Genomic DNA, 27,365 nt, shown 5'->3' on the forward strand with positions numbered 1-27,365 from the left:
TCAGTTGTTTAACTTCTTCTTTTCCTTTTCAACAAAAAATATCTTTGATTATCCAGAATGTATATCACTGCCCCCCGCCACCTTTACCCCTCCCAGTCCCCCAAACACTTGCCAAATGGAGTTAGAAATGAAAACATGGAAACTGAAAATGAAAAGGAAGGAAATGGGGAATATTAGGGAATTTGGAGAAAAAAGTGTCATGCAACAGAAAACTAAATTGGTTAGAAATGGAATGAAGGGAAAAAAAATATATGGGCGGAAGGAAGGAATCTTTGGATCTAATGGTAAATAACAGGTTGGTTGTCAAGGAATGAGAGAGGCACCCCTATAAGATGTAGGTTGGAGAGGAATAAAAGTGTCCTTGCATGAATAGGAGAAGAGTTCCTGCTGCTCTTTTCCTTGTTATCCTTTTCATGTATTGTTGAATTTGTTTTTTGCCTCTATGTTAATTAGGAATAGTGGCTGGTAATTTTCTTTTTTTGTAGTGCACTTATCTGGCGTTGGTATCAGGGTAATGCTGGCCTCATAAAATGAGTTTGGAAGTGTTCCCTCCTCTTCTGTGTTTTGGAAGAGTTTGAGAATCATTGTTATTAATTCTTCATTAAATGTTTGGTGATTTCACCAATGAGGCCATGAGGTCCTGGACTTTTGTTTTGGGGAAGTTTTTGATTACTAATTCACTCTCCTTACTAGTAAACGGTCTGTTCAAATTTTCTATTTCCTTATGATTCAGACTTGGCAGGTTGTATGTTTCTAGGAATTTATCCAAGTATAAACTCATGTATTCTTAGTTTCAGTAGTTTCTTTCCCTTTTGCCATGTGTACTAGAAATTTTTTAAAGATTTCATTCTCTTATGAAATTTTTTTTTAATTTTATTTTATTTTTAAACTTTACATAATTGTATTAGTTTTGCCAAATATCAAAATGAATCCGCCACAGGTATACATGTGTTCCCCATCCTGAATGTCTGTATGTGCACACTTCAGTATCTAGAATGCTCTGTGAACCTGTTTTGTATTGTTCATATTTTTCTCTTTGTTTTTAATCATATGGTGCAGCTGTTGGTATACTTAACATGACTTGACTGAATCTGGTTGTGGTGAGTAAAGAATTGTGGAGGCTTCTGATGTTGGCCAGTTGTTTCAAAAGAAGTTCACCTTTGCCCTGCTTGTCAGCTAGAGGATAAGTTAGGGGCTGAGCTGAGCTGTAGTCTATTAAGCCTGACATTAAAGAGGTTTGCAAAAATATAAAGTAATGCTACTCTTTTTGCTTCTCCCACTCCTCCAGTTTTCATGAAAGTGTTATTTTATTATAAGAAATTTATCTAAAAATTAGTTAAATGCTTTAACTATTTCTCAGTTTTAGTTTCTCATTTGGTAAAGCAAGAGCTACAACCCACGTAATCAAAAGTTCCTTGTGATGCTCAATAATAAAGAAGTGCTGAGGCCAAAAATTTGAGAATTACCGTTCTAATTCTTTTCCCATTGGGGAACACTGCGGAAAGCCTATTCTGCTTTCAGAGGGTCTTCTGACTTGTTAGCGTCTGTGTTTGGTGCATGCCTTGAGAGAAAAGTTGGCTGCATGTTTGGGCCAGTATTGTGCCTCTCACTTCTCATTACTCAACATGTGAATCTGCTCAAAGCTTCTGTTGGTTTGTCTTTTCCCTCACAGCTGCGTTCTGTGCAGGCAGAATCTGAATTTTCAGCCTATTGTCTTGTATTCAGCAAAAATGAATTGAAGCTGTAGAATGCCAGCTTACATTTCTGTAGTTGTCTTCCACTCCAGAACCATGGACTCTATTCCTGGATGCTTCAGCAGCTCTTAAGTGGATTTTAGCAGATTTTTTTTCCATTTTATCCTACTATTCTAGTTGCTCTTGGTGGAGATACACACACTAGCCTTTTCTCTCATATTTGGAACCATAAAACTAAAATTAGTTTGTTTGGTTCTTAGGATTTCCGCCTCTGTTTACATTGCTAATCTGTTCTTGCATACTGTCTAGTTTATCCATTAGAACCCATAGCATGTTACATTCCTGATGGTAATTCCAACATCCTAATCTTATCTGACTGTGATTCTGATGCTTGCTCTATATTTTCAAGCTATGTATTTTTTTGCATTTTTGTTATGTCTTGTGATTTTTACTTGATTGCTGCACATAATGTAAAAGGAACTGCTGTAAATAGGCCTTTAGTAACGTGATGGTAAGGTATGGGGGAGGGGAAGCATTCTGTGGGCCTATGAGTAGGTCTCAGTCTCTTATTGAATAGTTAGCCAGTGCCTCTGGACTGTGAACTGCACCAGTGCTTCTCAGTCCTTCCCTCTCCTCAGGTGGGACAGGGTGTCATAGAGTGGGCTGGAATTGGGTATTTTCGGTTTCCCCGTATAGAATCTCTAAAAATTTTCCCTGTAGCTCAAATGGTAATGAATCTATCTGCAATGCAGGAGACCCAGGTTCAATCTCTGGGTTGGGAAGATCCTCTGGAGAAGGGAATGGCCACCCACTCCAGTATTCTTGCCTGGAGAATCTCATGGACAGAAGAGCCTGGTGGGCTACAGTCGGTGGGGTCACAACGAGTCAAACACTACTGAGCCGCTAACACTACTACTACATTATATAGGTCAGGCTGTAATAAAACTTACTTCCAGAGTGAGTTGGGCTCTGGTTTCTCCTGAGGACATACCTTGTTAAGAACAGAGTGCTGTAGGCAGGGCTCCCCAACCTCTGGGATCTAATGCCTGATGATCTGAGGTGGAGCTGATGTAATAATAGAGATAAAATGCACAATAAATGTAATGCATTTGAATCCCAAAACTACTCCCCCCCACCTCCCCGCCCTGCAATCCCTGGAAAACTTGTCTTCCACGAAACCGGTCCCTGGTGCCAAAAAGTCTGGGGACCGCTGCTCTAGAGTGTTCCCAAATGATTCCTTTCCGCCACCTCCTTCCAGAAGCACGGAGGGATTTTTCTCTAAAGAAATCACTCAGAGCCAGGCTGAGCTGTTGTTGGTAAAACTCACAAATGTGTGGATTTCCCGAATGACTAGGTCTCCTTGGAGTTTTAACTCCGAGTTGTCCACTCCGGGCCAACAGCATTTTGACAGTTACAGTTCAGGTATTCCTACCCTGCAATGGTTGCTGCAGAGGTTTCTGCTCCAATAACTTGATTCTCTGTATCCGTCTGTCTGTCTTTCCAGTTTGGGATTGCAGTTTGCCTTCTGGCTTCTCTTCTCTTTCAGATTTAAGAAGAGTTGTTGATTTTTCAGTTTTTCCAGCTTTTTACTTGTAGTTAGGATGATATACTACTTCTAAGCTTCTTCCAGGTATACTTTTTAAAAGCAAGCTACCTCTGGGAAGTAGACAGTATTTTTTTTGGTTCTATTCCTTTATAACATAATATCTGTGGCGATTTCATACCTTTTACGTTAGAATATTTTGCTAATTGAAATTAGAGATTAAATATGATTGAAATAGAAAATCATTTTAGCATCCTGAAAAATGTTATATTAGCATATGAGCCAGGAAGTCAATTTAATTTTTTCTATAGAAAGATACTTGATATTTGATTTTAACTATAAAAACATATTCAAAGCCCTAGTCCATTTTCATGTTGTTTAAATAGTCTTCCAAGTGAGTTTCAGTTCAGTTCAGTTCAGTTCAGTTCAGTTGTTCAGTCGAGTCCGACTCTTTGCGACCCCATGAATTGCAGCACTCCAGGCCTCCCTGTCCATCACCAACTCCTGGAGTTCACTCAGACTCACGTCCACCAAGTCAGTGATGCCATTCAGCCATCGCATCCTCTGTCGTCCCCTTCTCCTCCTACACCCAATCCCTCCCAGCATCAGGGTCTTTTCCAATGAGTCAACTCTTTGCATGAGGTGGCCAGAGTACTGGAGTTTCAGCTATAGCATCATTCCTTCCAAAGAAATCCCAGGGCTGATCTCCTTCCGAATGGACTGGTTGGATCTCCTTGCAGTCCAAGGGACTCTCAAGAGTCTTCTCCAACACCACAGTTCAAAAGCATCAATTCTTTGGCGCTCAGCTTTCTTCACAGTCCAACTCTCACATCCATACATGACTACTGGAAAAACCATAGCCTTGACTAGACGGACCTTTGTTGGCAAAGTAATGTCTCTGCTTTTGAATATGCTGTCTAGGTTGGTCGTAACTTTTCTTCCAAGGAATAAGCGTCTTTTAATTTCATGGCTGCAGTCACCATCTGCAGTGACTTTGGAGCCCCAAAAAATAAAGTCTGACACTGTTTCCACTGTTTTCCCATCTATTTCCCATGAAGTGATGGGACCAGATGCCATGATCTTTGTTTCTGAATATTGAGTTTTAAGCCAACTTTTTCACTCTCCTCTTTCACCTTCATCAAGAGGCTCTTTAGTTCCTCTTCACTTTCTGCCATAAGGGTGGTGTCATCTGCATATCTGAGGTTATTGATATTTCTCCTGGCAATCTTGATTCCAGCTTGTGCTTCTTCCAGGCCAGCGTTTCTCATGATGTACTCTGCATATAAGTTAAAGAAGCAGGGTGACAACATACAGCCTTGACGTACTCCTTTTCCTATTGGGAACCAGTCTGTTGTTCCATGTCCAGTTCTAACTGTTGCTTCCTGACCTGCATATAGGTTTCTCAAGAGGCAGGTCAGGTGGTCTGGTATTCCCATCTCTTTCAGAATTTTCCACAGTTTATTGTGATCCACACAAAGGCTTTGGCATAGTCAATAAAGCAGAAATATATGTTTTTCTTGAATTCTCTTGCTTTTTCGATGATCCAGCAGATGTTGGCAATTTGATCCCTTGGTCAATAGTATCCCCTGGAGGAGGAAATGCAACCCACCCTACTATTGTTGCTTGGGAAATCCCATGAACAGAGAAGCCTGGTGGGCTACAGTTCATGGGGTCGCAAAGAGAGTTGGACAGGCCTTAGTGACTAAACAGCAGCAACAACAGCTTACATATAAAGGAGGAAAGTGAACCGATCTTTACATTCCTTCATCACTGTTTGAGAGAAACATTTTAGAAATATTTTCCTTTTATTAGGACAGCTTAATTTTTGTATTTTTTAAAATTTATTTTTAATCGAAGGATAATTGCTTTACAGTATTGTGTTGGTTTCTGCCATACATCAACATGAATCAGCCACAGGTATACATGTGTCCCCTCCCTCTTGAACCTCCTTCCCTACTCCCCCCGCCCGGCCCTCAAGCTGTCAACAGAGTTCTAGGTTAGAGCTCCTGCGTCATAACAGCACATTCTCACTGGCTGTCTACTTTGTGTATGGTAGTGCATATGTTTCTGTGTTACTCTCTCCGTTCGTCCCACCCTCTCCTTCCCCCTCCTGTGTCCAAAGTCTTTTCTCTCTGTCTGTGTCTCATTGCTGGCCTGCAGATAGGTTCATCAGTGCCATCTTTCTGCATTTCATGTATATATGCATTAAAATATGATACCTGTTTTTCTGACTTCACTCTGTATGATGGGCACCAGGTTCATCCACCTCATTAGAACTGACTCAAATGCATTCCTTTTATGGCTGAGTAATATTCCATTGTATAAATATACCGCAGCTTCTTTATCCATTCATTTGTCAGTGCACATCAGGTTGCTTCTGTGTCTTTGCTGTTGTAAATAGTGCTGCATTTTACATTGGGATACAAATGTCTTTTTCAGTTAATGGTTTCCTCAGGGTATATGCCCAGTAGTAGGATTGTTGCATCATATGGTAGTATTATTCCTATTTTTTTAAGAAATCTCCATACCGTCTTCCATAGTGGGTGTATCAGTTTACATTCCCACCAGTGGTGCAAGATGGTTCCCTTTTCTCCGCACCCTCTCCAACGTTTATTGTTTGTAGATTTTTTGATGATGGCCATTCAGACTGGTGTGAGGTGATTCTTCAGTGTAGTTTTGATTTGCATTTCTCTAACACTGGACGATGTTGAGCATCTTTTGTGTGCTTATTAGCCATCTGTATGTCTTCTTTGGAGAAATGTCTGTTTAGGTCTTCTGCCCGTTTTTTGGTTGGGCTGTTTGTTTTCCTGATGTGATCTGTATGAGCTGCTTATATATTCTGGAGATTAATCCTTTGTCAGTTGTTTTGTTTGCTATTATTTTCTTCCACTTGAGGGTTGTCTTTTTAATCTTGTTTATAGTTTGCTTTGCTGTGAAACATTTAAGCTTAATTAAGTCCCATTTGTTTATTTTTATTTCAAAGAGGATCTTGTTGTGATGCATGTCGAAGAGTATACTTCCTTTATTTTCCTCTAAGAGAGCTTTATAGTTTCTGGCCTTACATTTAAGTCTTTAATCCATTTTGAGTTTATTTTTGTGTATGATGTTAGGAAATGCTCTCGTTTCATTCTTTCACATGTAGCTTTTTCAGTTTTCCCAGCACCACCTATTAAAGAGGCTTACTTTTTAAAACATATTCTGTACCTTGTAAAAAATTTCTTAGAGGTTTTATTAGGTAGATTCAGCTTCTAGAATTTATCTTTGAGTTTGGAACTAACTAGAAAGATCCCTGTTAGGTAACTGAAATAGCTGTTGTGATGCCTTTAGACATTATTTTATTTATGAAACTCTCTTCAGAGTACATGTTACATATATCACTTTAACCACTCTGATACTCTGGTTTCTTGGTACACAGGTAACAAAGCAAAAACATTAATAAGAAAAAAGAACATATATATGTATGAGCCATGCTCATATTAATATAAATAAATGATTGTTAAATAAATGAAGCAGAAGGGACAAATCTTCCCTAATGAAGACTTCCAAAAATGTGTTTTGGGGTTGGAATAGTCACTGGGATGAGCAGAAATGGAGTAGACTTTGGACAGTTGAAAATCTTGCCAAAGAATCAAATTCTGTGTTTAAAGATGTTATGTATGTTTAAAGATATCGTGTCACGATCAAGTGAGTGTAGCTTATTCTAGGAATTTAAGATCGATTTAAGATTAGAAAAGTAGTTATCATAATTCATCATATGATCATCTTAATTGATGCAAAAGAAACATTTGACAAAATCCCAAAACCTTCACTTTCATGATAAAAACACTCAAAGTTGGAATAAAAGGTAACTTTCTCAACTTGATAAAGGGCATCTATGAAAAACTGTAACATTTAACATCATACTTAATGGTGAAGGACTAAAAGCTTTCTGTTTAAGATCAAGAAGAAGATAAAGATGTTTATTCTCACCACTTATTTTAAACTTTGTAGTAGAGGTTCTCACCAGTATAAACAGGTCAGAAAACCAAGTAAGAAGCCTCACATTAGAAAGGAAGGAGTAAAATTGACTTTATTCATGGATTACATAATCATCTATGTAGAAAATATAAATGGAGAGATATACCTTGTTAATGGATTGGAAGACTCAGCATTATTATATGATGTGAATTCTCTCCAAAGGGATCTATAGACACAGTGCAATCCCTATTAAAATCCTTTTAGGTTGTTTTATAGAAGTGAGCCAGGTGATTCTAAAAGATATATAGAAACGTAGTAGCCTAGAATAGCCAAAACAACTTTGAAAAACGACAGCAAAGCTGGAAGATTAACATACCTAATTTGAAGGCACACTAGAAAACTTAAGCAATCATAAAGGTGTGATACTGACATAAAGGCTGACAAATAGAACGATGGGACAGAGTGTCCAGAAATAACCCACCCAAATATAGATGAGTGATTTTCTAAAGAAAGGTACAGTGTAGTGCAGGGAGAATAGTCTTTTTAAGAAATGATGCTGGAATAATTGCATTTATGTTGGAATAAAAGAACTTTAATCCATCCCTTATACTGTATCTTAAAACTTAACTAAAAAAGGGGACATAAACTTAAATGTTAAATCAACAAATATAAAACTTCTTGAGAAAACAAGAAAAAAAATCTTTGTATCTTTAGCACAGATTTCTTAGATAAAACAATAAAATCAAGGTTCATAAAAGGGCAAATTGATAAATTTGAGTCCATAAAAAGACAAAACTTTGTTCTTTAAAAGGCATTCTTAAGAGAATAAAAAGATAAGCCACAATCTGGGAGAAAATTCTACAAAGCATTTATCTGATAAAAAGACCTGTATATTCAAACTCACAAAACTCAACAGTAAGGGGAAAAAGCAAATTAAAACCTTGGAAAAATATTTTGATAGTTTGCCAAAGGAGATACATGGATGACAAAAATGTGGATGAAAATGTGCTCAACATTAGTTATTAGAGAAATGCAAATTTAAATTGAGTTACCTCTATACAACTCTTAGAATGGCTAAAATTTAAGGAATTGATTGTGTCAAGTCTTAATGAGATGTGGAGGTACTGGCATTCTCATATACTGCCATTGAGAATATAAAGTAGAACAACTCCTTTGGAAAACAATTTTACAGTTTCTTAAAAAGCTAAACTTATCTCTAACATGGGTTCTAGCCGTTCCACTTCTAGGTAATTATTTACCAGGAGAAAAATAAATGTTCATATGTGGACATTAATGTCCATGGCAGCTTTATTTGTAGAAGGAGAAACCATAAACAACCTAACTGTCCATCAACAGATGAATGGATAGGTTACCTGTAGCATATTGTGCGATGGAATACTGCTCAGCAGTGAAGAGGAATGGACTTTTGTTACATGGCAACATCATGAGTGAATTGGAAAATAACTGTGCTGAATGAAAGCAGGCAGACAAGGAAAAATAGATAAACTATATGATCCGATTAAATAAAACCCTTAAAATATGTAACTATTGTGACAGAAAGCAGTGGGTGGGGAGGCAGGAATTAACCAGGTACACAAAATTTTGGACTATGTTCACTATTTTGATTATAAAAGGTTCATGGTTATATACTTAAGTCAAACCTTACAGAATTGTATATTTTAAATATTTGCAGTTTATTATGTTAATTATAATTCAGTGAAGCTATTTAATAAAAAATAAAAGGAAAACAAAATAATTTTTCTTTTGCCAAGATGTTTTGTGGTGCACTTGGAAATTTGTGAGAATAATAGTAACATCGTCTAGCATTTGTGCAGACAGTTCAGGTAGTTGCCACTGATATTTTTAAAAATGTTTTTTAATTTTGTATGTCAGTCTACATGTGAATGTAAACATACTGAGAAAAATGCTGACGTTTTCTCTTTGTCTCCCTATTCCCGCTCTTTCCCCTTTCTTTTTAAAACCAGGAGTGACAGCTCCTTCCGGTTCTTCGTGTTCTTTTTTGTCTATATCTGTCAGTTTGCTGTGCACGTACTCCAGGCTGCAGGATTTCATAACTGGGGTAACTGGTAAGTCATTTACTTTAATTAGCTATAATCTCTTCTTTTAATATCTTAATATAATTTTTGAATTCCTAAAAAATACTTGACATAGAAAAACCAGATTAGCAAAAGTAAACAAATATTGAAAACGGCAATTAAAAAATTTCCTAAGGACTAACCTTTGAAGGAATTTAAGAAAAGAGTACTTGTTATGTGTAAAGTGGCATTTTCGGTATATAAACATGTGTCTTCCTAGACACATAACTGCAAACATACATGCACATGTCTGAAAAGTAGAGTCACTGCATGCTTGTTAAGGATCTATCTTTAAACAATAGAGTCATTCTTAGTATGGCAAAATGCTCACTCAGTGGGGCACCCTCAGGAACTGAGGCTTTTTAGACCCCAGTTAGAAGGTAATAGATTTTATGTCTCTCTTCAGATACTCTGGAGCAAACATTCTTTGAGTGGTGGTGCATAGAAGAATACATAGTTATAAAATCATCCCTCTCTCTAACTGTTGCATGCAGTTGAATTTTTGTAAGCCAACAGCATATACAAAGCAACTTTGCTGCACTGTGTATGTGAACTAAACTGATCATGTAACTAGAGTGTATTTGAAGCCTTGGATGTAGTATGTGACGCTGAATTAGAGTAGACGCTGAAAGTCACAACTGTCGATACCTTTGAAGATCTAACGAGCACATATACATGCATGTAATTTATTAGGGTATTTTAAATCAGAAAAAGTAGCATTCATTATCATTTAAAAATTTTAGTCTTTAGCATTTGATAGAAAGATGTTTTAAATGTTTAATTAAAAAAAATACACTGTTTATGTTAACAGTGCTTTTTTATTTATAATGAATCCAAAATAATTTCTTTTGCTTTTTAGTACAGACAGGAAAAAGTGTTAAAACTGAGCATAGAAGCTTGTGAGGAGACTAAATAGCACAGGAATCCGCTAGTGAGGGTGCATACAAGGTGACCTGTTATAAGGTAGATCTCATGTAATTCTGCAGACTAAAAAATTAAGCTGTTTATTCTGAGATAATTGTTGAGTCACAGACTCAGTAAGAAATGAGAGATCCCCAAGTTATCCTTTATTCCTTTATTTTCCCCAGTAGTAACATATTGTAAAACTAGGGTGTAGTGTCAAAATCAAGATCTTGACATTGATACAGTAAAGACGGAGGATATTTTCATCACCAGAAGATCCTTTGTTCTGCTGTTTATTGCCACACTCACGTCCCTCCTTAGCCCTGGCGTCACTGACCTGCTTGTCCCCTCGAGTATGTTATATAAGTGGAGTCATACAGTATGCAGCCTTTAGCTTCTTTCACTAGGCATAATACTCTGGAGATGCATCCAGGTTGTTGCGTCTATGAGTAGTTATCCCTTTTCATTGCTGAACAGTGTCTGGTATGGACAGACCACAGTTTGTTTAACCATCACCAGTTGAAGGACCTTGGATTGTTCCCAGTTTGGGGCTATTCTGCTATAAACATTCATGAACAAGTTTTTGTGTGAACATAAATTTTCATTTCTCTGTGATAAGTACCCAAGAAGAAGAGTGATGTTGCTGGTTCATATGGAAGCTGCATGTTTTTAATTTTTATTTATTTATTTAAAAATGATCCCCCCCCACCCCCCGCCCCCTACTGGGGCTGTTCCCTAACAAGGGATTGAACCAGTGAGAGTGCAGAGTCCTAACCACTGGACCTCCAGGGAGTTCCGTGTTTGGTGTTTTTAAAAAACTGTTTTCCAGACAGTGCTCACCAGAATAGCTGCCCCGTTTTACAGTTCCAGCAACAACATAGGAGGCTTCAGCTCCACGCCTGCACCAGGCGCCGGTGCTGTCACTCATTTTTTTTGTTTTCCGAGCCAATCTGATAGCTGTGTAGTGATGTCACACTGCGGCTTTAATATTCATTTCTCAAATGTCTTAGGTTTTATCTTTTTTTGTGCTTGTTTGCCATCTTTATATTCTCTTGGTGAACTGTCTCTTCATGTCTTTATCTACTTTCTAATTGAAATTATTTTAATTCTAAAGATTTACTTTTAAGGTTGAGATTTGAAGGTTCTTGAAGATCCTCTGGAGAAGGGAATGGCAATCCACTCCAGTATTCTTGCCTGGAAAATCCCATGGATGGAAGAGCTTGGTGGGCTACAGTCCATGTGGTCGCAAAGAGTCAGACACAACTTCACTTTATATATTTTGAATACTAGCTCTTTGTTGAATATGTGGTTCTCAAATATTTTCTTACATAATTAAACAGAATTTAAAATAAAATTAAAAAAATAATGAACTCACAGGTTCAAAAAATGTAAAATCTTGTGTTCATATTTAAGGCTCTGGATTTTGGTGCTTAGGTTTGAATTCAGACTATGCTGTTTTTATTAGCTGTGTGGCCTTGGGCAAGTTACTGAATAATCTTGGTGACTCAGTTTCTCATCTGTGAAATAGGGATTAAATATAACATATATCATAGGGAGTTGTGAGAATTAAATGAGTTAATGCATACAGAGAACTAAAATGTTGCTTGCCTCATAAAAGCTGAGTATGTGTTAGTTATTATGTGATTGTTTTTAAAATTGTGTGTTAACTTATTTGCCTGATTATACTTTTTTAAAATTTCATAGTGGTTGGATTTCATCCCTTACTGGTCTCAACAAAAGTATTCCTGTTGGAATCATGATGATTATCATAGCAGCACTTTTCACAGCATCAGCAGTCATCTCACTAGTTATGTTTAAAAAGGTAAGTGAAGTCTTATGTCTGTAAATTTTTTTAGTGAACCTGATATTCGGTTCTCATTTCCCCATCTTGTTAATTTAGTGTAATCTCAAGTCATTTTATTGTTGTTCTTATGCAAGTTTGCTCTGTGAAGATTACTTTTCACAATTAGTTATAGAATGGGCTGCCCTGGTGGTCCAGTGGTTAAGACTGTGCTCCTAGTGCAGGGGTCTGGGTTCAATCCCTGGCTGAGGAAGATCCTGTATGCTAAATAGTGAGGCCAAAAAAAAAGGTTATGTATAGATAAATTTTAGAAAATTGCATCACATTTTAAACTTGCTGTAAAAAAGGAGTATTTTAAAATTTTATTAACTGAAACCTTCTTTTATTGATTGAAGAATCAACCTCATTTTTAAAACTTGTTATCTTTCTGTATATTCTGATTTCTTTTTTTGAATATGGCATTCTAGCTCAATTAATAAATAGAAGTAACCATTCTGTGTGTAGTGCATACGTTTTATTTGTATTTAAAATTTGAAAATGCTAAATTATTTTACCTAAGAGTATATGAGCTGGTAACAGATTCAGGCTGAAATACAGATTGAATTTTGGTTTTAGTAAAAATCCCAATTAGCTATACAGTTGGCCCTCTATATCCACAGGTTCCATATCTTCTAATTTGAGTAACTGTGAATTGAAAATATTAGAGGAAGAAATTCCAGGAAGTTCCAAAAAGCAAAGCTTGAATTTGCTTCACATCGGCAGCTATTTAGATACTACCTAATTGGTTTAACAGCTATTTACATTGTATTAGAGTATATAAGTAATCTAGAGGTGATTTCAAGTATACATACAGGGAAGATGTGCATAGGTTATATGCAAATACTGCCCCACTTCGTATAGGAGACTTGAGAACATCCTCAGATTTTGGTACCCTTGGATGTGAGGGTAAGGGATATCATGGAACCAATACCCCACAAATACTGAAGGATGACTGTTTCCTCCTATAGAATTCCCATGGCTGTTTTCATTGCCTTAAAAAATGATTACATAGGGTAGTGGGAAAAAAACAAATGTTTTTATTTTATATGAAGTTTTACTATGTTTTAGATGTGTAATTCAGTTCAGTTCAGTTGCTCAGTTGTGTCCGACTCTTTTCGACTCCATGGACTGCACCTCGCCAGGCTTCCCTGTCCATCACCAACTCCTGGAGCTTACTCAAACTAATGTCCATCGAATTGGTGATGCCATCCAACCATCTCCTCCTCTGTCGTCCCCTTCTCCTCCTGCCTTCAATCTTTCCCAGCATCAGGGTCTTTACCAGTGAGTCAGCTCTTTGCATCAGGTGGCCAAAGTATTGGAGTTTCAGCTTTAGCATTAGTCCTTCCAAAGAATATTCAGTACTGATTTCCTTTAGGATTGACTGGTTTGATCTCCTTGCTATATTATTATATTATCTAATACATTAGATATATATTAATATATATTTTTACTTTTTATTGGTGTATAATGTTTATAATGTTGTGTTAGTTTCTGGTGTACAGGGAAGTGAATCAGCTCTATGTATACATATATCCCCTCGCTCTTGGACATTTCTCCCACCCCTCTAGGTCATCACAGAGCACCAAGCTGAGCTCCCTGTGCTATGCACCAGCTTCCCACTAGCTGTGTGTTTTACACGTGGTAGTGTATACATGTCAGTCCCACGCTCCCCTTCCCCCACCGTGTCCACATGTCCCTTCTCTATGTCTGCATCTCTATTCCCACCCTGGAAATTAGTTCATCTGTACCATTTTCCTAGATTCCACATGTTCCAACATGGTATAGAAACCTTGTGAATAACACCTATGTTTTAAAATGATACTTTTTGATGTGTTTCACATTAAAATAACATTTTTTTTTCCTTTACTATCTCGTAACTTAGAATATATACAAGGATTGCATAGAAATAACTGTACCTTATATTTAGGAAAACTGAATTCTTGAAATATTTGGCTTGCTGCTACTGCTGCTGCTAAGTCGCTTCAGTCGTGTCCAACTCTGTGCGAACCCATAGACGGCAGCCCACCAGGGCCCGCCGTCCCTGGGATTCTCCAGGCAAGAACACTGGAGTGGGTTGCCATTTCCTTCTCCAATATTTGGCTTGTGTTTGCCTTTAATCCTTCTCAAAACTGTGAAACTTATTCTATATTCTTCCTGTCCATATTTTCCTGCATTTTAAGCTTTTACTTCCTTTTAGACATACATACGCATGACTACTGAAACTCTGCTTTCTGAAGTTACTAATTCCATTTTCCTCCTCCTTGGACCCGGAAGCCTTCTGTGTTGCTGGTGGCCCCTCTTCCTCAGCCTTCTTAATTATGTCCTGATTCTCCTGCCTCTGAGACTAGTCTTCCTCCTCCATTTCTTCATTCCGCTCATAAGTGAAAGTCGTCTTCAGTGCAGTCAGTTCTCTGCTCTTTGTGCTTTTGCTGTGCAGGCTTTTTTCCCTTGGGGATTTCAGCCTTCTGCGTGTTTCAGTCTCTTCCCTGCCTGCATGGACTCTGGTCTTGGAGTTGGAAGAGTGCTTTACCAGCCGTTCAGTGGCATCCTCAGGTGACTGTTGCCCTGCTCTGGTTGATTGGTGTCATTGTCTCACAGTAATACACCATAAACTCATCCTCTTTTCAGAACTAGCAGAACTTCCAGAAGTTCCGAATCATATTCAAAGAAACATTTGTTAGTACCACATATTGCGTGATTCCATTTTCGTGAACTGTCTAGGGGTGGGCTGGAGGGTGACTGCAAATGGGTATTGTTCAGTCACCAAGTTGTGTCTGGCTCCTCGCGACCCCATAGACTGCAGCACGCCAGGCTTCCCTGTCCCTCAGACGGTTATAGAATTTCTTTTTTGGAGGTGATGAAAATGTTCTAAAATTAGATTGTGTGTATACACACATATATTCACAACACTGAATATACTGAAAACCACTGAATGGTATACTTTACAAGGCTGAACTGTATAGTATGCAAATTTATCTCAAGCAGTGTTTTAAAAAGAAAATTTATTAAGTACCAATTGTGAATGAGTGATTCTGAGTGCTTTCTCACGTGATTGCATTTAACACTTAGGTCAGTTCTTTGTCAGCGCTTGCATGACTTTTTTAGTCACTTTCTTAGAAACTGTCTTAGTGTCTGCTCCATCTTTCTTCTTTTCCATTTCCAACCTCAGCTAACCCAGAAATTGTTTTTACAAATAACTCATACCCCACTTCCTTCAGTTCACTTTTTGTATAGTTACTATATTAATCTATAAAAAAAAAAAATCCCAAACAAACCCAGCACTCTGAAGCTTTTTGAAAGTGAACCTCATGCTGGGAAATGAGATTGTGGTGGTTGCGGTCATGGGGCTGGGGTGGCCTTTCACAGCGCTGCCGGAGCTGGGCTTTCTACTCCACGTGCGGTGTGCTGCTCGGCTTCTTCAATCCATCGTAGACATTCCTTTGCCTCGATTTTGTGCATGGCATACGTGACCTCTGGGCTGCTCTGTCAATGGAAGACTTAAAAGCGCTCTTTTAAGACCTGTTCCAGTTTCATATTCTTTGTAAAATAAGGAATTTAAATGAGATGATTTTATGAAGTATAATAAATGGAGATAATGTATGTTAAAATATAGTTTGGCCAGATTTCTTATTTGTAATGGCAAGAATTTCTCTTAATTTAATAGCAGTTGAGAGCCAATGAAAACACCTGATTTTTCTTTTTATTTTCTTTTCCTTGCTTGCTCAAAACTTGCTGTTTTTTCCTTCCCTTTCAGTTTCATTGAGATATAAATGACATACAGCTTTATGTAAGTTTAAGGTGTACAGCATAATGGTTTGTACACTTACATATACATATATATGCATATATGTAAGCATGGTACAGCACACTTACATATATCATGAAATGATTTAATAAGTATAGCAAACATCCATTATCTTATATAGGTACAAAATAAAAAACTTTAAAGATTTTCCCTTGTGATGAGAGCTCTTAGGATTTACTCTTAACAGTTTTCATATATAATATACAGTTCGGTTCAGTCGCTCAGTTGTGTCCGACTCTTTGCAACCCCATGAACTGCACACAGCATGCCAGGCCTCCCTATCCATCACCAACTCCCGGAATTTACCCAAACTCATGTCCATTGACTCAGTGATGCCATCCAGCCATCTCATCCTCTGTCATCCCCTTCTCCTCCTGCCCCCAATCCCTCCCAGCATCAGAGTCTTTTCCAATGAGTCAAGTCTTCACATGAGGTGGCCAAAGTACTGGAGTTTCAGCTTTAGCATCATTCCTTCCAAAGAACACCCAGGGCTGATCTCCTTCAGAATGGACTGACTGGATCTCCTTGCAATCCAAGGGACTCTCAAGAGTCTTCTCCAACACCACAGTTCAAAAGCATCAATTCTTCGGCACTCAGCTTTGTTCACAGTCCAACTCTCACATCCATACATGACCACTGGAAAAACCATAGCCTTGACTAGACGGACCTTTGTTGGCAAAGTAATGTCTCTGCTTTTGAATATGCTATCTAGGTTGGTCATAACTTTCCTTCCAAGGAATAAGCGTCTTTTAATTTCGTGGCTGCAGTCACCATCTGCAGTGATTTTGGAGCCCCCCAAAATAAAGTCTGACACTGTTTCCACTGTTTCCCCATCTATTTCCCATGAAGTGATGGGACCAGATGCCATGATCTTTGTTTTCTGAATATTGAGCTTTAAGCCAACTTTTTCACTCTCTTCTTTCACCTTCATCAAGAGGCTTTTTAGTTCCTCTTCACTTTCTGCCATAAGGAGTATTACTCAGCCATTAAAAAGAATACATTTGAATCAGTTCTAATGAGGTGGATGAAACTGGAGCCTATTATACAGACTAAAGTTAGCCAGAAAGAAAAACACCAATATAATATACTAATGCATATGTATGGAATTTAGAAAGATGGTAACGATAACCCTGTATGCGAGACAGCAATAGACAGCAATAGTTTCTTTTTATTAGGCTATTCTGTGTCTCCAGCACCAGCTGAACCGTGATCTGTGGTATATTTTCATTTCATTGACAATGAATTCAATTTTGATAACTTTTGTTGGCATTCTGAAATCTCACCTAATTGGGAGTTCGCTAATCACTGGCGTCTAAAGTGCCAAGTAGGAGCACTGTGGGGCCTTTGTTTTCCCTGTGGTGTCATCTTTGAATCTAAATATAAAATAATTGAAATGCAAGAGTGTCTTCTCTTGTACCTCTTTAGATAAAGGAACAGTTTCTTTTAGGTTATTCCCAAGCAGTATTTTTTTATGTTTTTAGAGTAGACTATTCAAAGAATTAAATACTAGTTATGGGTCAAATAACAAATGGATGAGTCATAGGAGATTGTATATTAAGGGAATACAAAATTTTCTTTAATTGATATAAAAGCTAGAATAATTTAGTGTGGAAGAGATAAATACATAAAACATTATTTGTATTTCCTTTGGGCCCTAGTTTTGAATGGTTATTTCTTCCATTGTTAATATACCTCATCCATATTAACAAAATGATTGTTAATAGTGACTTTTTGTACTTCAGAAGAATTTTAGAAAAGGTTATTTCATTTCTTTAAAAAATAAGTTTTTAAAGCATTTAATTTTTTTTCTATACAAAAATGTCTGTTTTGCAGATACTCTCTTATTTTCTGTTGTTTGTTATTGTTCAGTTACTAAGTTGTGTCCAATTCTTTATGACCCCATTGACTGCAGCCCACCAGGCTCCTCTGTCCTCCACTATCTCCTGGAGTATGCTCAAATTCATGTCCCTTGAGTCAGTGGTGCTATTAACCGTCTCATCCTCTGCCACCCCCTTTTCCTTCTGTCTTCAGTTTTTCCCAGCATCCGGGTCTTTTTCAATGAGTCAGCTCTGCATCAGGTGGCTGAAGTATTAGAGCTTTAGCTTTAGCATCCATCCTTCCAATGAATATTCAGGGTTGATTTCCTTTAGGGTTGACTGGTTTGATCTCCTCGCAGTCCAGGGGACTCTCAAGAGCCTTCTCCAGCAACACAGTTTGAAAGCATCAATTCTGCGGTGCCCAGCCTTCTTTATGGTCCAACTCACATATGTACCTGACTACTGGAAAAACCATAGCTTTGACTGTAGGGACCTTTGTTAGCAAAGAGATGTCTTAGCTTTCTAATAAGCTGTCTAGGTTTGTCATAGCAGTCACCATCTGCAGTGATTTTGGAGTCCAAGAAAATAAAATCTGTTACTGCTTCCACTTTTTCCCCCATCTGTTTGCCACAAAGTCATGGTTCTGGATGCCACGATCTTAGTTTTTTGAATGTTAAGTTTCAAGCCAGGTTTTTCACTCTCCTCTTTTCACTTTCATCAAGAGGCTCCTTTGTTCCTCTTCACTTTCTGCCATTAGAGTGGTATTATCTGCATATCTGAGGTTGTTGATATTTCTTCTGGCAGTCTTGATTTTATCTTGTGAATTGTCTAGCTTTGTATTTTGCATGATGTACTCTGCATGTATGAGCACTGAAAAATTGATACTTTTGAACTGTGGTGTTGGAGAAGGCTCTTGAGAGTCCCTTGGACTGCAGGGAGATCCAACCAGTCCATCCTAAAGGAAATCAGTCCTGAATATTCATTGGAAGGAATGATAATGAAGCTGAAGCTCCAATACTTTGGTCACCTGATGCGATGAACTGACTCACTGGAAAAGACCCTGATGCTGGGAAAGATTGAAGGCAGGAGAAGGGGACGACAGAAGATGAGATGGTTGGATGGCATCACTGACTCGATGGACATGAGTTTGAGCAAGCTCTGGGAGTTGGTGATGGACAGGGAAGCCATGGGGTCGCGAAGAGTCAGACACGACTGAGTGACTGAACTGAACTGAACTCTGCATATACGATAAATGAACAGGATGAAATACATATCTTTGTGATAGTCCTTTCCCAGTTTGGAACCATGTCCTGTTCTAACTGTTGCTTCTTGACCCACTTACAGGTTTCTCAGGAGACAAGTAAGGTGGTCTGGTATTCCTATTTCTTAAAGAATTTTCCAGAGTTTATTGTGATCCACACACTCAAAAGCTTTAGAGTAGTCAGTAACATAGAAATGGATGTTTTTCTGGAATTCTCTTGCTTTTTCTATGATCCAGTGAATGTTGGCAATTTGATCTCTGGGTCCTCTAACTTTTCTAAATCCAGCTTGAACATCTGGAAGTTCTCAGTTCACATTCTGCTGAAGCCTAGCTTGAAGGATTTTGAGCATTACCTTGCTAGCATGTGAAATGAGAGCAACTGTATGGTAGTTTATACATTCTCTGGCATTGCCTTTCTTTGGGATTGGAATGAAAACTAACCTTTTCCAGTCCTGTGGCCACTGCTGAGTTTTCCAAATTTGCTGGCATATTGAGTGCAGCAGTTTCACAGCATCATCTTTTAGGATTTGAAATAGCTCAACTGCAATTCCATCACCTCCACTAGCTTTGTTTGTAGTAATGCTTCCTAAGGCCCACTTGACTTCACATTCCAGGATGTCTGGCTCTAGGTGAGTAACCACACCACTGTGGTTATCTGAGTCAATAAGACCTTTTTTTGTACATTTCTTTTGTATTCTCGCCACCTCTTCTTCTTTTCTGCTTCTATTAGGTCCTTACTTTTTCCGCCCTTTATTGTCCATCCTTGCATGAAATATTCCCTTGATATCACCAGTTTTCTTATCTAAGACATATCACTATAAACTTCACTCTTCAAAACTTCTTTTGCTGCTTCCTATAAATTTTGAATCATAGTGGTTTCCTGTTTCTTCAGCTGTTTTTTTAATTTCCTCTTTCATTTCTTCAGTGGCCCATTGTTTGTTTAGTAGCATATTTAGTCTCCACGTGTTTGTGGTTTTTTGCATTTTATCCTTGTAGTTGGTGTCTAGTCTTACAGCATTGTGGTCAGAAAAGACGCTAGATATGAGTCCAGCTTTCTTAAGTTTATTGTGACTTGTTTTATAACCTAACATGTGAACTATCCTGGAGAATGTTCCTAGTGCATTTGAAAAGAATGTGATTCTGATACTTTGGATAGAATCCTTTCTGTATATTTATTAACTTCATTTGGCCCATTGTGTTAAGGCCAGTGTTACCTTATTGATTTTCTGTCCATTGATGTAAGTAGGGTGTTAAAGTTTGCTCCTAATATTGGGTTGATGTCAAATTTCTCTTTATGTGTGTTAGTGCTGTATGTGAAAGTGAAGTCACTCAGTTGTGCCCGACTCTTTGTGACCCCATGGATAGTAGCCTGCACCAAGCTCCTCTGTCCATGGGATTTTCAATGCAAGAGTACTGGAGTGGGTTGCCATTTCCTCCTCCAGGGAATCTTCCCAACCCAGGGATTGAACCCAGGTCTCTCACATTGTAGTACTTTGCATATTTAGGCTCCTATGTTGGGTGCATGTATATTTCCCACTATTATATCTGTTTCTGGATTGAACTCTTGATCATTATGTAATGTCCTTTTTTATCTTTTGTTACTGTTTGTTTTACCATCTGTTCTGTCTGATACAAGTATTGCTCCTCCAACTTTTCTGCTTTTGTTTGCAAGGAATACCTTTTTCCATCTCATCACTGTCAGTCCATGTGTGTTACGTTAGGTCTAAAGTGACTCTCTTATAGACGGAACATATATGAGTCTTATTTTTGTATTCAGTCAGCTGCTCTGTCTTTTGATTGGACCATTTAGTCTCTTTATGTTTAAAATAATTACTGATAGGTATGTTCTTATTGGCATTGTGTTAACTGTTTTTCTGAATAATTTTTGTAATTTATTTCTTTCCTTTGCTCTCTTCCTTTGTGATTTGATGACTATCTTTAGTGTTATATTTGAATTCCTTTCTCTCTTTCATGTGTGTATCAATTACACTTGGTTTGTTGTTACTAAGAGGTTTATATATAGCAATCTATATAAGTTTGAACACATTTTGACTCTGAAATTTTACTCTTCCAATCCATCACATTTACATCATATTTTACATCTTATTTCATGTATTCCTTAGCTAATGGTTGTGGATATAGATAATTTTTCTGCTTTTGTCTTTTAAGCTTTACTGGCTGTATAAGTGGTTAATTTACTACCTTTATGCTTGTCTTTGCCAGTGAGATTTTTCCTTTTGTAATTTTCATATTTCTGGTAGTGGCTTTTTCTACTTTGAGAAGTCTCTGACATTTCTTATAAATCTGGTTTTGTGGTGTTGAATTCTTTCAGCTTTTGTGCATCTGTAAAACTTTTGGTCTCTCCTTCAAATGGGGAGGAAAACCTTGGTGCGTCGTCTTAGCTGCAGGTTTGTCCATTCGTCACTTTAAATGTGCTGTGCTGCCCCCTCCACCCTGTAGAGTTTCTCTTAAAAAGAAAGCTGAAAGCCTTATGGGAGTTTCCTTGTATGTAACTTGTTTCTTTTCCCTTGTTGCTTTTAATACTCTGTTTTATCTTGACTTTTGCTATTTTAATTACAGTGTGTCTTCCTAGTCCTCTTTAGGTTGATCCTCTTTGGGGCTCTCTGTGCTTTGACCTAGATGTCTGTTTCTTTTCCCAGAGAAGGGAAGTTTTCAGCTATTATATCTTCAAATATGTTCTCTGCCCACTTTTTTTCTTTTTACCTTCTGTGAAAGGGACCTCTATGAAGTGAATGTTAGCATGTTTGATGTTGATTTCAAGATCTTTTAACTGTCCTCATTTTTTAAAATTCTTTTTTTTTCTCCTCTGTTTGAGTGATTCCACTGCTCTCTCTTCGTGTTCTCTGATTTGTTCCCCGCATCATCTAACCTACTATTCACCCCTTGTAGTGTAGTTTTAATTTCAGTTACTGTATCTCCAGCTCTGTTTGATTACTCTTTGTACTTTCTAACTCTTTGTTAATCTTATCACTGCCCTACATTCTTTATTATGATCATTACCTTAAATTATTTTTTGTGTAGATTGCCTTTCTCCACTTTACTTACTTCTTCCTTTGGGGTTTTATCATATTGTTGAAACATATTCCTCCATTACCTCATTTTGGCTCAGGTACTGTCTTCATTTCTCTATATTTGGTAGGTTTGTTACATTTCCTGATCTTAGAGAAGTGGTCCCTACATGTCCCAGCAGTGCACTCCCCTCTTATCCCCAGAGCTACGTGATCTGGGGTTGCCCCCTATGTAGGTTGCATGGGCCCTTTCATTGTTGCATACCGACTACTGTGGGCAGTCTGGTAGACATGGCCGGCCCTCAGTCTGGTTGGTTGCTATGCCTTGCCGTGTGTAGAGGCTGTCAGCCACTGGTGGGCCAGGCTGTGTCATGCGGTGGCTGATTACAAAGCCCCGGGGGTCCCAGGGCTAGTGCTGGCCCTCTGTTGGGTAGAGTTGTGTGTCATGGTGGCTGGTTTGTATGCTGGGTGTCCGAGATCCCATGTTGGCCTTCTGCTGGATGGGGCCAGTTTCTGACATAGCTGTTTGCCAGGTGGATAGTGTTCAGAAGCTGGTGTTGGCCCTCTTTTGGGTGGGATTGGGGTCCAAGGACTCCCAGGTCTGGTGACTGCCCTTTGCTGCGTAAGTCTGAGTCTTGGGGCTGGTGCTGGCCCACTGGTGAATGTAGGCGGGTCCTAGGTCTTTGACTGCAGAACAAGGGCATCCTAAACCTAGAGTCAGCCTGTTTGTGGATGGGGCCAGGATACAGGGGGTCCCAGGGCTAGCGCTGTGTCAGTGGAGGATGGACTCAAGCTCTGGGGTCTTTGACTGCATGGCTATGGAGATCTGGGGGTTGATGTTAACCAGTGGTTTGTGGGGCTGGGTACTGAGTTAGCTCGGGGCTCAGAGGAGTCTGTGGCTTCTGGCCTGGTGGTGCGTTAGGCTGGGTCCACCTCTTAGAAGCTTGGCCTGAGGTGCCCTCATTCTGGTGCTGACAGGTTGGTGGGTGGGGTCAGGTCCCAGCCCTGATAAGCAAGAAGGAAGATTCCAAACTGGCATTTTCTATTACCACTGTCCTCGTGGTGGCACAAGTTCCCCAAATTGGCTCCCACCAGCATCTGTGTCCCCAAGGTGAGTTCCACTTGCCTCTTTGTCTCCAGGAGGCTCTCCAAGTGGGTCCCACCCAGGCTCTTTTCAGATGACTTCTTCTGCCCTGGGTCTCAAACCAGGTGGCATTTTGTGTGAGTCCCTTAAGAGCGAAGTCTTTGCTGGGAGAGCTATCACCAACCTCAGATATGCAGATGATACTACTCTAAGGGCAGAAAGTGAAAGGGAACTAAAGAGCCTCTTAATGAGGATGAAAGAGGAGAGTGAAAAAGCTGGCTTAAAATTCAACATTCAGGAAACTAAGATCATGGCATCCAGTCCCATCACTTCATGGCAAATAGAAGGGGGAAAAGTGAAAGCTGTAAGAGATTTTGTTTTCTTGAACTTCAGAATCACTGCAGATGGTGACTTCAGCCATGAAATTCAGACGCTTGCTCCTTGAAAGAAAAGCTATGACCAACCTAGATAGCTTATTAAAAAGCAGAGACATTACTTTGCCAACAAAGGTCTGTCTAGTCAAAAGTTTTGGTTTTTCCAGTAGTCATGTATGGATGTGAGAGTTGAACCATAAAGAAGGCTGAGCACCGAAGAATTGATGCTTTCAAATTGTGGTGCTGGAGAAGACACTTGAGAGTCCCTTGAACAGAAAGGAGATCAAACCAATCAATCCTAAAGGAAATCAACCCTGAATATTCACTGAAATGACTGATCCTGACGCTGAAGCTCCAGTACCTTGGCCACCTGATGCAAAGAGCTGACTCATTGGAAAAGACCCTGATGCTTGGAAAGATTGAAGGCAAAAGAAAAAGGGAGTGGCAGAGGATGAGATGGTTAGATAACATTAGTGATTCTGTGGACCTGAATCTGAGCAAATTCCAGAAGATAGGATAGTGAGGGACAGGGAAGCCTGGCATGCTGCAGTCCATGGGGTCGCAAAGAGTCAGACACGACTGAGCAGGACTGAACAACATCAGCAGCTCTGTTTCCTGCAGCCCTCTGGCTCCTCAGAAAGCAAGCCTTGCTGGCCTTCAAAACCAGAAGCTCTGGGGGCTCACCTTCCCTGATCAGGAACCCAGTGTGGGACTGGACCACCTCACTTCTCAGGGAGAATCTCTGTGATTCTAATTCTCCTCCCGTTTACAGGTCACCCACCCAGGGTGGTAGGCCTTGACTGTACTGCATCTGTGCCTCTATTATCATCTTCATTTGCTTCCTTCTTTATAGCTTTACTTTTAGTAGATCTTGTCTGCTAGTCTTCAGGTATTTCTCATTAATAGTTGGTTTGTAAGTAGCTCTAAGGTGGGTTCGCCTGTGGGAGAAGATGAGCTCAGCATTTTCCTTCTCTGCCACCCAAGAAGATAGTTTCTTGACATGGTGTTCCAGAAGCTTTAATGGAAATAATACACGTGAATTGTTTTATTTAAATAAAGTACCATGATTTTTAAATTTCCACAGTATATAATATTTTGCATGTCATTCAACCATGTTGTACACTAAGGTATTTTTGAAGATAAATGAAGGATGCAGAATTCTCTCTGGAGTTGTGTCTCACATGTTGGACTTCTCAGATGACACTAGTGTGTAAAGAACCCGCCTGCCAACGCAGGAGATGTAAGAGACACGAGTTTGATCCCTGGGTCGGGAAGATTCCCTGGAGGAGGGCATGGCAACCCACTCCAGAGAATGCCATGGACAGAGAGAGGAGCTTGGTAGGCTACAGTCCAAAAAGAGTCGAACACAACTGAAGCGACTTAGCATGAATGTGGCACTTTGGCAGACATTTTAAAGTTTATTTTGAGTTTTACTCATCTAGCGTGTTCTCATTTGATCCTCAGGAAAACTCTGAGAGATAAGAAGTATTCTTTGTTGTATTGGAAGTTAACTTGAGGTTTTCAGTGGTGTCCAGCCCTGTAGAAAGTAGTGGAATCAGTAGATATAAAATCTAGTGTCTTTTCTGTGATACTCCTAGGACGAAATATGTAGGTTAGTGCAGTTCTCATAAGCAGAAGAAATAGCAAGTATTTCAGTTGTTCAGTTTTTGTTTTTGTTTTTAATTACATTGCTTTACCTTAAAACTGTATTTCCGATTTCTTAAGGAGTATGTTATTAATAGGTTTCACTGAAACATAACAGGGAAATGGTAAGCTTTTTGCGATGTTGAACCTTGTAAGTAGCCCATTTTGCTGGGACACTGAAATGAGGAATCACCCTTTCACATGGATATTGTGGCTTAAACCAGTGTTTGAGCATTGTGCACGATACATAGGTACTGTTTTCCCTCTAGGTGGCTCCCTGGGTCTGTACAAATACAGATCATTGAAAACTGTGTTATTCCTACCTCCCTTCCCTCCCTGCTCTGTGGGGCTATGCGTTACATTTTAAGTAATTAAACCGTAAAGTCCACTAGGATATAATATCAGCCACTCAATTTAATATAAATTTTAAAAAAGGAATAAGCAAGTTAGAACAAATGTTTGTTAATTACATGCCCATAAATTGAGGGGGACAGGGGGGAGGGTAAAGGGGAAAGACAGATAAGTAAAAAAGGTTTATTAGATTTCTGTAATACATTTAATTTGTAGGATGTAATTATATGTACTCGTTATGAGATAAATTGCTTGAACATAGGTGTAGTAATTTATCTGCTCATATATTTTTTATAAAAGAACTTGGTTGGGAAAGGAATAAAAATAGTGCCATATTTATGATACTGCCTTGGTACTAACAGAATTTTAAGATTCAACCGTATAGGTATTTGAGTGCTCTTTTTCTCCCTGACCCTTTAGTACTTTGATCCATAGTAATATGGCATTTGCTTCCGCTACTGTATCAGAAGAACTGGGGGCTTTTACCCCTTTATTCCCGTAACGGCTCTTCATTCCTAAACTGCTTTCTTCCCTTGGCATCTGTGAAAAGATCCCTGGTTTTCTCATTCCTCTCTCAATCATTTCTTGTTGTTACGAGTATGTCTTAAATACAGGTGCCTTAACAGGCTTCGGTGCTTGATTTCCTTTTGTTTCTGCTTTCTGTGCTCTCTCACCATGCGCAGTTAGCTGACGTCAGAGTTGCAGCTACCATTTATGTGCCGTTGGTTTCCAAGTCCCTGTCCCTAGTCCATTTCTGTCTAGCTTCCAACCAGATTTTCACCTGTCTGCCATGGCAGTCTCATAGTAGGTATTCCATAAACATTTGTGCAATGGATGAATGCTTAGAACTTAGCGTGTGCTCTCCCTACTAAAACAACCTGTCGTCTCTCTTCTCTTGAAACAGTGTCTCAGTATCTAAGCTTAACCTGAAAGCATTTGACTCCTTCGCCTTTCCCTCACTCTGCCTTAGCCGCAATTACCAGTTCCTATGTCTCTGCGCTTGGAGAAAGGGCTGACTTGGGTGCGCTGCCCCCATCCTGCAAACTTGCTTTGATGACATTCTAGTCAGGCTTCTAATTTAGGCCTTAATCACAAGGCAGTGTAATTACAAGTTCACTTTTGTGTCTCATCTTTCTTCCCCCCAAGTTTGTAGGCATGTAATAAATAAATATTTGTCCTAATATGTTTTGTTGTTATTTCCTTTCTCAAATTTGTGTTAGATTGAGTGGGTGATGTTATGGATTGATGTGCTTCGTAGTTTATTGCATCTTAGAAAGAGATGCTAATAGAGTATTTTTGAACCCTGCTTGTAAGAATCTAAGATTTGAGTGAAGAATCAGTATGGACAGATAGTTCTCAGAAGTATTTCCTCTTAAATCCCTTAAAACCTGACCATACACAAAATGTTAAATAGTGTACAGAGTGAATAGCACAAGTATCTTTAAGGATATACACATTGTGTGGTACATTAAATGATAAAATGATACAATTTGATATATAGGGTCAGTGGTGTATATGTAGACGACATAGAAATAGTAAGGTATTGTTTTCTTGGCATTGTCTTGGGTAGTAAGTTAATGTAGTTAAGTCAGAATGTCTCTTGTTGTGTTTTTTGTTGTTCAGTTGCACAGTCGTGTCTGGCTCCTTGTGACCTCATGGATTGCAGCACGCCGGACTTCCCTATCCTTCCCTATCTCCTGGAGTTGGCTCAAACTCATGTCCATTGAGTTGGTGATGCCATCCAACCATCTCATCCTCTGTTATCCCCTTTTCCTCCCGCCTTCAATCTTTCCCAGCATCAGGATCTTTGTCAATGTGTTCGTTCTTTGCATCAGGTAGCCAAAGTATTGGAGCTTCAGCATCAGTCTTTCCAATGAATATTCAGGACTGAGTTCCTTTAGGATGGACTGGTTGGATCTCCTTGCAGTCCAAGGGACTCTCAAGAGTCTTCTCCAGCACCACAGTTC

At 39.0% G+C, this 27,365-nt stretch overlaps 1 protein-coding gene across 4 annotated transcripts in view; it reads left to right on the forward strand.

Moving 5' to 3' along the window:
* The window catches only part of SCAMP1 (secretory carrier membrane protein 1), a 148,660-nt gene that overhangs the window by 85,450 nt on the left and 35,845 nt on the right, over positions 1-27,365 (forward strand). For all 4 annotated transcript variants that reach the window (XM_019968086.2, XM_019968087.2, XM_019968088.2 and 1 more), the window contains 2 exons: positions 9,180-9,281; positions 11,898-12,015. In XM_019968086.2, the coding sequence (XP_019823645.1) occupies positions 9,180-9,281; positions 11,898-12,015 (220 nt within the window). The remainder of the gene's footprint in view (positions 1-9,179; positions 9,282-11,897; positions 12,016-27,365) is intronic.

This window comes from Bos indicus, chromosome 10 (assembly GCF_029378745.1).
Source record: "Bos indicus isolate NIAB-ARS_2022 breed Sahiwal x Tharparkar chromosome 10, NIAB-ARS_B.indTharparkar_mat_pri_1.0, whole genome shotgun sequence".
NCBI lineage: Eukaryota > Metazoa > Chordata > Mammalia > Artiodactyla > Bovidae > Bos > Bos indicus.